This window comes from Penicillium expansum, assembly GCF_000769745.1.
Source record: "Penicillium expansum strain MD-8 chromosome Unknown contig224, whole genome shotgun sequence".
NCBI lineage: Eukaryota > Fungi > Ascomycota > Eurotiomycetes > Eurotiales > Aspergillaceae > Penicillium > Penicillium expansum.
In genome coordinates, this window is record NW_015971275.1 from 913873 (window position 1) to 926899 (window position 13027).

Sequence of the window (13027 nt, forward strand, 5' to 3'; positions counted from 1 at the left end):
TCAATACCAGTCAATACTAAGAAAGAATAGTCATTAGACGCCATAGACACATCAGAGCGCTTGAATTATACTATGTTTTAGAACCCTCAGGTTGGCTCTATGTTGATGTCGACTCTCACCTAGCCACAATTACATTTAGCTATCCCGACCGAGAGGCGCCAATGCATCCGACAGGAATTCGGTGGCGTTCATTAGGTCTGTACTTCCATAGACAACCCTTCGGCGGTGTCCAGGTGCCGCACGTTGAGCTGGCGCACCCTCGGCGCCCGGTTGGCCATTTGTTCGGCGAACCCATTCCTGCAAGTTGCCGTACTCATCCATGCTTCCACCACCAACTGTAAAGACAATAGCCTCGCTAAAGGCTTGACGTCGCTGTCCGAAACTGGCACCGGTACCAGGGCCTGCGCTACCGATTCCACCAGGCATTTGCGGGTTCCGCGAGGCGGATGCTGGAGGCATGGCGCCACGTGCGTTGGCGCTCCTCGGGTCAAAGTAGAGGTAGTTTTCGGTCTTTGCAATAGCAGAACTTGAAGCTGCAGTCGGGTCCATGATCGACTCAGTGATCTTAGTCACAGTAAGATCCTTGTTCGTTGGTAGGAAATTCTTTACCCCTGAAATGAGCGAGTCGAAGTTGGCACCTAAAGCGCCTGAGGTAATGCGATCCGTCAGACGATTTGAAAGTGAGGAGAATCCACGGAATAGATCGGAGGATTGTTGTTCTGGAGCGGCCGTTGTCATCATGGTCATACGAGTGATTTCGCGCACCTGGCGGACATAAGCAAGAGAGGAAATATCGGACACGCCGGCTTGGGTCAGGGCCTCTTCGAACTGAGTCATTTCCGAGCGGCTGAGCTCAGTTTCTGTGCTGAGGAACCAGATCACGAACAAGCGCAGCTTGTCCAATGGTTCACTTCCTTTAGAAGCATCATTGATTAGCTCCAAGATCTGTGACTTTGATTGTTTGGTAATGGTCTCTTCTAGCTCGAAGAAGTTGTCCAATTGCCGATCCTTGATGCCCTTGAGCAGTGCGGTGGCAATGTTCATGTGCATATCAAGGACTGCCTTGCGTTCCCGCAACTCAGGGAGAAGTGTGATGGCGGCCTTGAGATGTTGCGCGGAGGCACTGGTATCATTCTGGAGATCTTCAATTGAAGAGGCCCCCGTCTTCTTTGTAATCTCATTCGCATCATCCTTGTACCGTGTAAGCTCAGCATCGATATCCTCAGCCACTTGGGGGAAGGGGGCTCCAGCGTTGCGTTGCCAGAAGAAGTCGGTACTATTCAAGTCATACGACTTTTTGGAGCCCTTAGCCGAGTTCGCATCGCCTGCACCTGCATCAACAGTGATTCGATTCAGACGCATTTCAAGAACATCCTGGACTAGGGATTGATATGTCCACGAGTGGGAGAGCATTGGGACTAGATCAACATTTCGGTCCATGATGATAAGTACCGGCCGTGCGGATGGCACTCCCGGCAAAGCGTTCTGATTGCCCGAGAAGAGGTTGTCTTTGGAATTGAGGATGTGGTCCCGCAATTTGCGGTCCAGTTTTGTTGCTATCAATTCTGCCGCACCACCCTTGGGGCACCGTATGATTGGAATGGTACCTGCTCAGCCAGTTAAATCTTCGTCCGATGATCCAGGGTAGGGTTTGATACTTACCCATTGTCACGCTCACACTGAACAAACCGCTAACCACATTATCAACAATCCCATCCAGGTCTTCATCCGTCGTTTTTGGGCTGTTGATCTTGTAGTATGCATCGTTCCCAAGCCCTAAACTGAAAAGGTCTGGCTCTGCCACAACAAAGTTGAGATATTGATCGAAAACCTGTGCAATATGCTCAGATGCGCCAGAAGTAGCTATTTGAGAAGCGAAGTCCTCGAGAAGTGGCCGCGGGACGGAGGATAGGAAGTTCACATAGGCTGGGGAGTAGAGCCCGTGGGAAAGGTCGCGAGTGATCGCTTGAATATTCTCGGGGGTTGGTTCCACAAAATATACAACCGGGACATCTGGAATAGGGTATCTTTGTGAATGAAGGTTTCTAGGAGCGAGTCTTCGTTAGCGATGGTGCCAATTTAAGGGGAGAAGGCGGCAACCGTACAGATGAATAGTTATGCCCCATGCCCGGAGATCGTTTACTCTCAGGACACTGCTGATGACATCCCGGCCCATTTTATCGAACACCAAGACTTTCCAGATTGGGTCACCATCTTCATTCAAGATCGGAGTGGAGTGCGAGATAAGACCGCCGGACCCGGACTGATCGATAGTGTTGTCTTCAACAGGTTGCGGATCATGATTCAAGTTCAATAGCTTTTGAATTGATGCTAAATTCCAGGGATTAGTAAAGGTCGATTTATCGTAGGAATCCAGCTTGCGTCACCTACCGACCTGTCGGTCCCGGAGGGACATGGACTGCGCCATGGCAATAGCTGGCAGCGCTGTGTGAGATTGGAGAGATGCTCGGTTTTAACCAAAGCTTGGCAATCTATGAAGCTGCGCAGGAAGATAGCTGAAATATGCGCGCAACTCTTAGAAGGATGATGAGATTGTACCTTGCACTGTTGACACCGGGGATCTTGCTATCGCTCCACCTGGCATGGATCCCGCTGCGCTGCGCTGACATAAATGTTGCAAACACCACAAACAATAAGGATCACATGGATTTGATTCTGCCATGTAACATAGGGGCTGTAATTTACATGGCGGTGGGCTTATGGAGACCCTGCAATATTATAATTACGGTCAATTGTGGTATGCAATAGTATCATCGGCTAACCGCCTTGCCAGCAGCTTTTGTCCCTTTTACTCTCTTCTTCAACCCAAGTCATCTACTCTAACCATCCCTCAACACCATTCCCCAATCCCTTCTTTTTTTCCCGTAAAGCGAATGGCTGTGACTCTAGAGTGGTCCTTCGTATGAAAGCTTTTTACTTCTCTGATTCCGCAAGGACTTTCTTTTGGGACAAAACTTAAGAACGAGAAAGGAGAGCGAAAAGCCCAGGGACAACAGGAACAGCCCAAGAAGAGAGAAGAAGGAGAGATACAAAGTGAAGGACACAAGGAGAGAGGCACCGGAGTTGAAAAGCTGGGCCATCTTAATACTTCTACGTTGTATTCGCAACTGCGGAGCCTTCGTCATTAAGCTGCAAGGCCAAAGGGTAACGCCGTCACTTGCAGTACTGGGGAACAGAGTTGATGCCTGAGGCATATACCACTTTAATCCTGAGTCAAAGCCAAAAGCAGTCTCTGTTTTCTCTCATTAAGGTACGACAGTACTCATACTGCAACTCTTCAAGTCCATTCTAGGCGTATCAAACACATGTGAATTGTCTAATCCTTATCAATTCTTCAGACCAGCAGCTCTACAGGCCCCTGTTCTGCCGTGTCGTGAGACAATCAACCAATAATCTCACGTTCTCTCACCGGAAAAAAATATTTACCCTGCCGAACCTTCGACCCACTTCTTCCCCCAAAAATAAAAGGCGGTGAGCACCAAATAAACTCCAGGCTTGTCCAGGCAGGTGCGTCGTGCACGTGATTACGTGAGGTCTCATAGTAGCTTAGAGAAGCTTCGACTGAGGCTCACATCATGGAGCAATCAGCTCAAAACCCCATGCAGGGGTTACCTCATGGGAATTCTGCACTATCCACAGATTACTGGAGCACGCTTGATCCCGCCTACCCCGATCCTGAGCAGCAGCTTCAGCAGCCATCTCAACCCCAACACCAACCTCAACAGCAACACGAGTCTTCATCGCAACAAACACCTCTTGGCATTGGATGGGACCATCCTGTTTTTCAACAGCAACAGAGAGAGCTAGCCCCACGACCAGAGCCAAATCATGGCATCTACTCGTCAGTGCATCAGCCTTGGCAGCAAACAAATCCTCTGCAACAGCCGCCGCAACGAGGATATGGAGCTTCGCCCCAGTATCAAATACATCCACAAGCTGCTCACTTCCAGCAGGGACAGATGTCTTTTGACTCTCGTCCCCTGAGTGCCTCCGAATCTTCGGCATTTCCGTCATTTTCCTACCAGCCAAATTACTTCCATCCACAACACCCACACATCTCAGTGCCAGATACTTTTCCTGAAGCACCTACACAGCAGAGAATACAGCCACGGCCACAGCAACAAACCCAGGCCTCAATTTCTTCATACCCTTTACCTCAAGGCTACTCCTCAGAAATGCTGGTAAGCCGACCTGGAATGCCCCTCATGGTGACCCTGGCTCTAACTCTAGGTAGCAAAACACAATTGATTTGACCAACGATTACCCTGATTCAGATCCAAATGTTACCATTAACCCCCAGTTCCTTAATTCCACCCCACAGGCATTCAACCAACAGCAGTCGTCATTAGCAAGCAACTTTCTTCAGGGAATCCCTGCAGACTTCCAACGGCAAGGGAGTGAACAGTAAGTTATCACTTTGATATATGTTTGTTCAAAATGCAGTTGCTGATTTTCTGAAGGGCCAGGCTATTCAATTACTACCAGCATGATCTTTCAGTTCAGTCGCAAATGACACCAACTGGCAGCCATGTGATTCTCCCTAGAGGTATGTCCAGACCAGTTGAAGTCCATTGCACTGGAATCAACACTGACTGCTCTAGGATTAACAGTACCGCAAGTTGTAATCGCCAATAAGAAGGGAGCTTATAACAAGCAGCAAGCAAAGACGACTTCTGTACATGACCAAACGAGGACTGTGTCTGACTCAGAAAGTGAAAGTTCGGATGAATCTGATCTTGAGATTGAAGCACCTGACGAGCCGTCCCCAATCCCTGCGATCCGCCCGACTGAGCCCGAGGCTGCAGCACAATACGATACCCTCCAAGCCGTGTGGTCGCCAAGGAACAAATGGCCTGGTCCTGATAAGCTCAAAAATGCACTTGTAGCCTACAAAGAGCTTGTCAAATCATTGAGAGATGCATGGAAGGAACAAGTTCAGGCCATGAAGCTAGCCGAAAACCAAGAGGACAACCAGAAAGCGACGAAGCTTAAAGAAAAGGTCATTTTGCAGCGTCGCACCATGGATAAAATTGCGATCACAACCCTTGAAATGGGCCATCCTAATATTGTTGAGAAGTATGTATCCCTTTCCCCTCCCAACCCCTATACCTTCCCTCCCTTCCATCTGGCTATAGCGGCCACGCACATCCTGAAGCTATTCGGAAACACCTATAAATATTCTTGGAAGCATTGGATACAACAGCACTGTCACGGGCTAGAATAAAGGGCCGTCGCTCCATTCGCCGGTGGCAAGGCTTGATTATACATGCGTGTCCTGGACCCATATATAAGAATACCAGATGGAGCAAAAGAGTCCCAATCATATTGAGTTCCAGATATTCCCTAGGAAGCTATCTGCGGACCCTAGTGAAGTGGAATCGCTCCTATCTAGAAATTGGCTCAACCCTGCAGCTTTGTGTGGCAAAAACTTGAAACCTTGACATAATTGAGTTCAAATGACTGATCGTTAATTTCGTGTAGGCTGGGAGAGCATCCCATGGTTGTGGCAGCTCTATATTCCTTCTTGGTCGATCGTTTCCAGGCAGCAGACTTTGCTGGGACTCTGACCATTAATTTGCTTGAGGTAAGTTTGACGTTTATCTATTTTTGTGTGGAAGAAATTGACTAACATGGCATAAGCTCTTCTCGCGTTTCTCAACCTTGACAGAAGACCTGATGCAAAAGACCAATCTTTCCAAATTGTTGCCAAAGTTCCTTAAAAAAGGTGGCCAGCAGGTGAAGGACCTCACACAAAAGATCCTAGATAATGCCGCAGCCTCTACGAAGCGTAAGCAGGAGAGTGAAAAGCCTAACAAGGAAGAGTCGCATCCAAAGGGCCTTTCAGCAGACCAGCATAAGGGAGACGCTGGAGTGAAGCGACCCCGCGAGGTGGATAGCAATCTGCAACCTGGCGCAAAACGAATGGCAGTTACCAACAACTTGAAGGATGCGAATAAACTTGCACCCGCAGGCAATGGACCGGCCAAAGGAGCGCCAAGTAGTAAGCCGACTGGCGCTGCAGTGCTGCGCCCTAAACCCAATATTGTGGCCCCCAAGCCAACAAGTCTCTTTGGCACTCTAAGCTCAGCGTCAAAGAGACCTGGGACCACAAATGCGGATAGGGCTGCCGCCGCCGCCGCAGCAAAGCCAACGTATGTGCCCAGGAAGAAAGTGTTTCCGAGATCCATCCGTATTAACCCTTCAAATAGTGCTACTTCCGAAAAGGAAAAGATAGCAGCGCCGAAACCAGCTTTCTCCTTTGGTGATATTATGGCCGACTTGAACAAACCAAAGCAGGCACCAACCCCCAAGCCTGCTGAAGACCAGCCCCCGGAGACTGAAGCTGAGCGCACAAAGAGGTTACGCAAAGAAGAGCGCCGTAAACTTCGCGTGACATGGAAGCCAGATGATGCTCTTACCGAAGTTCGACTATTCACCCACGATCCCGATGAAGAACTAGGTCCCGGCGATGGGTCATTGCGTTCACGGGGAGACGTTAAAGGTGAAGGTAGTGTTCTTAAGCTCCACAAAGATTTGGACGAACTGGAAGAAGAGGATCTCGGTGGTATTCGCGAGACTGTATTTCAAGATGGTTATACTCTTTCGAGTAGGTTATTCCTCCAAACATACCTTTCATTCTTACTGACCATGATAGTGGTCGATTTCGATTTCGATGAATCAAAAGACGGCAGTTTCGTTAAACGCGGTGGCCCCCAGCTGCCAACGAGTCCCGAGAGGGAGGCCCAGGAGCATCGGGAATCTACTACCCTTATGGTCTTCTATACTTCTCCTGCCGACATGCCTGACACACCCAAGGAGCCACCAACTCCTGACCCCGACGATGTCGACGCCGATGTGTTGCCTTTCGGAGAGTTGCCCGACATGATCAAGGTATGCTATACTTCTGAGAGCACCAGAACTTAATACTAACAAAGATACTATAGGTCCGCCAGGAACGTTATTATTCCTACATGAACCCCAAGCCTGCGGCACCCCAACAAAGCCAACAACCGCAGCAACCTACTCCCGGGGACAGTGGATTTGACATTTCGAATTTGCTCAAAATCATCCAGGGTGTGCCTGGACAGGCGCAGCCAACCCCACCGCCGCAGGCAACTCAACCCGGGGCCATGCCGGATCTGGAGAGGACCATCAACATGTTCCGTCAGCAACAACCTCAATCCCAAATCACCCCGGCTGCACCAATACTCACTCCTCAACCTCAAGGTCTTGACTTCAACACGATCTTGAATGTCATGAAACAGATGCAGGCGCCGGCTGCATACTCCCAGCCTCAGCAATCACAACCAGCCATGGCACCCAACCTTGGCGCCATGTTCGCACAATTCGGTGGGCAGAACCAACAGGCTGGTGCTTTCCCATTCCAACAGCAAGGCCATGAGTATGAAGACCCAGAGCGCAAGCGAGGCCGTGAGGGCGGGTATTATGACGACCAGTCTAACTCCGAATCGTGGAGCCGCTCGAAACGGACCAGAGTTGGCGGCAATGAGGCCAAGCCTGTAAGTACACTGCAGATTAAGCATTCTATGATAAGCAACTGGCTAACTCTTTTGAAACAGTATAAGGTGGGACTAGTTGCCTGCAGATTCTGGGCTGAGGGCAAGTGTCGCAAAGGCGACAACTGCACTTTCCGGCACGACCCTCTCTAAATTCAAACATGTATCGCCACATGTTCCCTTTCTCACTGATACCCTTGTACTGCTGTCTCTTACATTGGTACACTTTTCCTTTCTCCCATCTATGCATTACTACATTGGTTCATTTTTTCTTCTCTATCTTGTACTGGGTCATGGACATGCATTTTGCAACTAGAATTCTCTGGTTGGCGTTCATCGCACGGGTGCGTTTCATGGTCTGGGAGGTCAGCATATATCGATTTGTCCTCTAATTCTCAAAATTCTTTGCATGCTCCCGCCGGGCTCAGGCGTTTTCTTTTCCTTTCCAATTGTTTCGCCTTTGTTTCTCGCTTCGCAGATGCATTTAGCGAAGGGGCCCATATCTGGGGTATTATGGCGCATGGATTGAGGACGATGACAGAAATGTACAATTAGGATACCTTTATTTTTTTTTTACAGCCAAGAATTATCTTTAGCGCAATGATCTTTTTCATCCCTCTAATCTCTTAATAGTAGCGGAAACGTCGGACCAATAATAGAGGTTCCCGATTCTCATAGAACTAAATCCTGGGCAGCCGCTTACGTCGGAACTAACGGGAAACATCTACAAATATGGATTTATCTCAGTCCCTACGAGATGCTTGTGCTGCCCCAGATTCTCTCTTCGCCCTTTCGGACGAGGAATTGATTCACCTTGTGTACAAGGAGTTTCCGGAGGAAATTGACCGTCTGCGGCGGGCATACTCCATCCGAGATGGTCCCTGGACCCCTCCTAGCACTCCATCCCCATCATACATTTTATACAACGAAGACTACGATGAAGTAAATCGCACACTTGTGGGGCTTCTATCACTTCGCTGGCTTCATACGGGTCAATACGAGACCTTCATCGGCTCACAGACATCCTCATGTCAACTAACGAGGGCCTCATTCAATTGGATCCATGAATTCTACACGCAGCTCATCACAGATGCAAATGCACTATTTACCTTAATCACCTCGATAATTATCAATGACCTAGGCAAAGACCCGCAGCTGGCATCCGACTGCTGCGCAAAGACTGGTGTGGATATCTCAATCCTCAACCACGACGCCATTCTCCTCGCGGCCTGTAAGGCCGGCCTAGTCCCATCACTGGACAAGCTTCCAGACCAAGATAGAGACGATGTGTTTCAGGCGATTGAGGTCGGTGCGACCTTTAACTTTGGTCAACTGGCACAGGCAGAAAACGCCCCAGCCTGCCTGTCTGGTCTACCCCGCATGAAGGGCCACAATCGCAGTTTCCGAGTCCGCTTCATGGAGCAATTGCTTGATATCGCCGGTGCAGCAGGGCACATGGACTGGACGTGTGCGAAGAAACTCATACAGCCTATCTTTGAGTCCTATCGCAATGTCTATGATGTATGCGAGGGTGTCATTGCGGGCACTCTGACCGTCCGCAGTGGGTATGACTTGATATTGATTCGACGTGCGTCTTTCCTCCGCAACAAGGAAGTGCGATTGTTCAAAGTGGAGGAGAATCCAGAGGACCGGGCATTGATGCGATTGTTTTGTATGGGGAATGTTACTACGCAGGAAAAGGCGCTTTTGTATGAGGATGCGTGGCGTGCGTTGGAGGACCCGGTCAGGGAAACTCTGGCCAATGCTCTCAATTTAGATGGTAGGAGGAGTGAGCCTGCTGTTCAGCCGACGTATATACCTGCTTTACTTGGTCGTATACAGGATGTGAATGCGTTGGTGTGTACCCTGTGTTACCTTGCTCGGGTTATGAGTGCGACGGACGTTGAAGACCCTTCAGCGGTGGTTATCGAGCGGAGTGTGTATTCGGTTTTGAAGCAGTTTGTTGAGAGTGAGGAGTTTCAGGAAGATCCAACTATTTTGGAGAGGGTTGACGTGCCTGATGGTGTGGTTGCTTTGACCACAGCCTCGGTTTGATAGAGTTATAGTTGACTGTCGACTATTTAAAAATTTGACCGAATTTTAATTCTCTCTTTCAACTTCTAGTGTACAAGAACAGTCGGTTGTTTATGGCCTCAGTCCGTTCACGGGAGAGGAGAAGAGGTAGAGGTAGAATAGTGCGTCCGTTTGAGGTGGTCCAAACGGGTACGGTTGACATCGCCCTGGCTCGCCAAGCTGATCTTCAACCAGTCGTTAGGTGTAGCCTGCTCTTCAAGCGAGCTGCGCATGCGAACAACACCCTCACGATACAGACAGTTCGTTTCAAAGCGCCAGCTGCACAGCAATGCCACCTTCCCGCCCACATATCAAAGCCACGACAGGTGGTCGCTCAGCAGAAATCACCGACACAGTAATATTGCCCGTGTCCACGAGGGTGAAGATACGGTGCGTTTTAGGGAGCTTCAGTTCTTCAAACTTTTGCCTCCAATATTTCTGAATAGGTTCTTTGCTCATTCGGAGCTCTTTATGTCGGAGTTTCCCAGAGAAGACAGTCGACGAGGCCGTATACGACAGGCGATCATTGAAATTACCGTAGATAGTTTTCTCAAGGTCATGCAATGACATCGTGCCTTCAAATCCGACAAGATGGTTGGAGCTTCCCTGGACATCGCTGCAGAGCTTTCGTACCGCCCAAGGACAGAACCAGGAGATGATCCAGACGATTCCGAGGTACATAGGAACAGCCAATAGGTAGCGAGGCACAATTGTGTGCAGGATAAATTCCATCATCTGCGCTATCACCGGAGGTTGCTCTCCCCATGGAATGACTGAAACCGCAAGCGCAATAGCCGGTGGGAAGAGAGCAAAACCATTCCCTACAAGCCCGATACCAAGATAGATGATTACCTTTGAGATGGCAGTACTAATCCCCCCATCGAGGCCTTTGGTATACTTCAATTTTGGGAAATTCTTCCATCGGATGGGGATGCCTCGGCAGCGATTTATGATGACCGTGGGCTCTTCTGAATCGTTGCCAACACCAACCACATCACAAATTGGTTTAATGTCCCAAAGATGAGTACCGTATTGATCTTTATCTGCGATATTGCGAAGAATCGCTTGACTGCCAGCTGGGGCCAATATAGGTAGCCTATCCTTTGTGGAATGTTTCGGGTCCGGCGACAGACAGAGGAGACGCTCAAGTAGTTGATTGCTATCGTTCACGATGGATAGTCGTGCAATGGCCTGGAAGACGTTATCGGAATCATTGGGGGTAAGTCGATAGGACAAAAGTCCCATCGCAGCGTAGGCCATATGCTTGGTCTCATACCCCTGGGTGTCGACGCTAGTTGTCTGCATTGCCATAGCTTGGACCGCAAAAGTGAACAATTGTAGCTCACTAAGCTGAAGACTGTTGGTATGATGATTGATGAGGCAGCCTACGGCGTCTTCATCTTCATGTTCATCCGAATTTGACTTAGTGCGCTCCCAGAAGCTTTGTTTCATGTCACTCAATGTGACATCATGGGGTGTGAGCAAAGACATATATTTAGAATGGGTGAAACAGTATCGGATTCTGTTGGCAGCGAGGAGGACTTCCGGAAATGTCCATATCCGTTGTCCCCATATCTTTTTGTCCTCCCCACTTTCAGTCGGCAGGACTACATATACTCGCTTCGCACAGCGGACCGCATCGCAAATCGAGTTGACATCTCGGGTGTATTCAGATTCGAAACGACGGGCTGGTATACTCTTATCGTCCGAAACGCAATCGATGTCCATCCAGAATGCTTCTAGTGGAGGGTCATGCGGGTCCTTATGAAGGTTTTCGTGCTGGAGCATGCGCTCAGCCACTTGATACAACATCTTGCGTAATTCCTCTTTTTCAATGCCAGGATAATTGGCCCGCGAGAAGCTCAGGAAGATGTAAGGTTGCAGCATGCCCGTCTTTTTATCACGAATGTCCTTGGTCTTCTTGGGAGTCCACTGATTGGTAGTTTGGTCTTTCACCACCAAGCGGGAAGGAATCGTAAGACTCGCAACATTTGACTGCGGTCGATAATTGTCGGGGGACTGGTCTAGTGGATTCATTGCATGTTTGGGCCAGTGCCAGTAAACATTCTGATACTTTTTGTAGGGCTCAGATGGGCCGTTCTCACTCCATGGTGGGGTACAAATATCGAAAAAGATCACAACTGGAATAATCCAAGATAGTATCAAGGTGAGCAGAATTGATGTGATCCAATGTAGGGCTGATGAGATCAAGGCGATCAGTATCGACCGAATCCAGGACAGGATTTGTATGCTGGCTCTTAATATTTTCAATATCAAATTGTTCTGCTTTTGAGACATATCTTTCCTTTCATCTTCGTATTTCTTGACTCGAACACCGTCGAAGCGGTGAAAACCAAACGGGTTCAAGCAAAGTTCGGCCAGGGTGATGATGAATGGGACTCTCCCACGAATGGGGCGCCGCCCCCATTGACGAGGGAGATACTCGGTCCCTTCATCGAGTTCTGGAGCTGCCTGCACGACCAGTCGACGTGGATACTCTTTGTTTGTGCTGTAATATGTGTCCATGTCGGTGTACTTTTCGTGATCGTTGTCTCCATTAGGATTCAGATACTTTTTCTTGTCGTACCCATAGCTAGTATCCTCTAGCTCTAGCAGGCGATCGTGAATTGTTTCCGGGTTGGCAGAAGGTCGCTGGAACCGCATTCCAGATGATCGATGGTGTTCGCCGTCATATCGCTTTATGAGATTCTCCTCTGCTTTCTCCTTATCGGTTGGCTTCTTGCGCCTGAAAGGAAAATAATGAGCCATTCTTGGCAATCGAGACTGGGTCTCAGAGGGAGAAGTAGGAATTCTTGGGGAGGATGAGAGCGCACACCAGGTCACGTTCAGCAGAGAAGCAAAGAGAGGTGTTCGAAGGTAAATTGTAGGATAGTTCTTTTGAATTAGTACAGATGGAACTGTACTGCATGTATGTTGGGATGAATCTTGCAAATATATTGATACTGGAGGGTATCAGAAGTAAATTGTAAAGCTATCTAACATCTTCCTGGAATGAGCCCATATTTATGGACTTCATTCTTCCTTTTCACCCCTATAGATACCTGTTAGATATGTGTTAGTAATCTTGAGGCTCAACTGTGATGGAGGATACGGATTTCATTGGCTGGAAATGGCTCAATTTAGCCCGAATGGAAATGCAGCCCAAATTAAAATGCATGTGATACAACATCATGTACTCTATATGCAGGTTTTAGAAAGAGTAAAAGATAAACGATGTCAGACTGTATCTATGGAGCTAATCTTGCAATGTCGAGATTCCCAGTCGTAAGAACAGAATCATGACCAATCCCAGTGCGTAATGTAGCATTTTGCTTTTTTCAAGGCGTCAAGGATGTTCGGAGATAATCCATCAAAAGGACCGAGAGTAAGCAAGCACATGGGCAAGTTCTCATTTC

At 48.7% G+C, this 13027-nt stretch overlaps 4 protein-coding genes across 4 annotated transcripts; 2 read left to right on the plus strand and 2 right to left on the minus strand.

The window, feature by feature from the left end:
- Window positions 1-135: 135 nt before the first annotated feature.
- Window positions 136-2428, minus strand: sly1 (syntaxin-binding protein; the record flags this gene model as incomplete). Its single annotated transcript, XM_016744228.1, has 4 exons — window positions 136-1607; window positions 1663-2045; window positions 2106-2331; window positions 2392-2428. 4 exons carry the CDS (start codon window positions 2426-2428, stop codon window positions 136-138), a joined length of 2118 nt encoding a protein of 705 aa, XP_016599941.1.
- A 1168-nt stretch (window positions 2429-3596) lies between these two features.
- PEX2_069580 (uncharacterized protein) lies at window positions 3597-7691 on the plus strand (the record flags this gene model as incomplete). Its single annotated transcript, XM_016744229.1, has 10 exons — window positions 3597-4202; window positions 4256-4425; window positions 4482-4567; window positions 4632-5097; window positions 5503-5605; window positions 5662-6173; window positions 6231-6628; window positions 6677-6912; window positions 6966-7541; window positions 7602-7691. 10 exons carry the CDS (start codon window positions 3597-3599, stop codon window positions 7689-7691), a joined length of 3243 nt encoding a protein of 1080 aa, XP_016599942.1.
- Window positions 7692-8270: 579 nt separating this feature from the next.
- Window positions 8271-9593, plus strand: PEX2_069590 (uncharacterized protein; the record flags this gene model as incomplete). Its single annotated transcript, XM_016744230.1, has 1 exon — window positions 8271-9593. One exon carries the CDS (start codon window positions 8271-8273, stop codon window positions 9591-9593), a length of 1323 nt encoding a protein of 440 aa, XP_016599943.1.
- Window positions 9594-9878: 285 nt separating this feature from the next.
- Window positions 9879-12380, minus strand: PEX2_069600 (uncharacterized protein; the record flags this gene model as incomplete). The annotated part of the gene is made up of 1 exon (XM_016744231.1): window positions 9879-12380. The coding sequence occupies one exon, from the start codon at window positions 12378-12380 to the stop codon at window positions 9879-9881; it is 2502 nt and encodes an 833-aa protein (XP_016599944.1).
- Window positions 12381-13027: the final 647 nt, after the last annotated feature.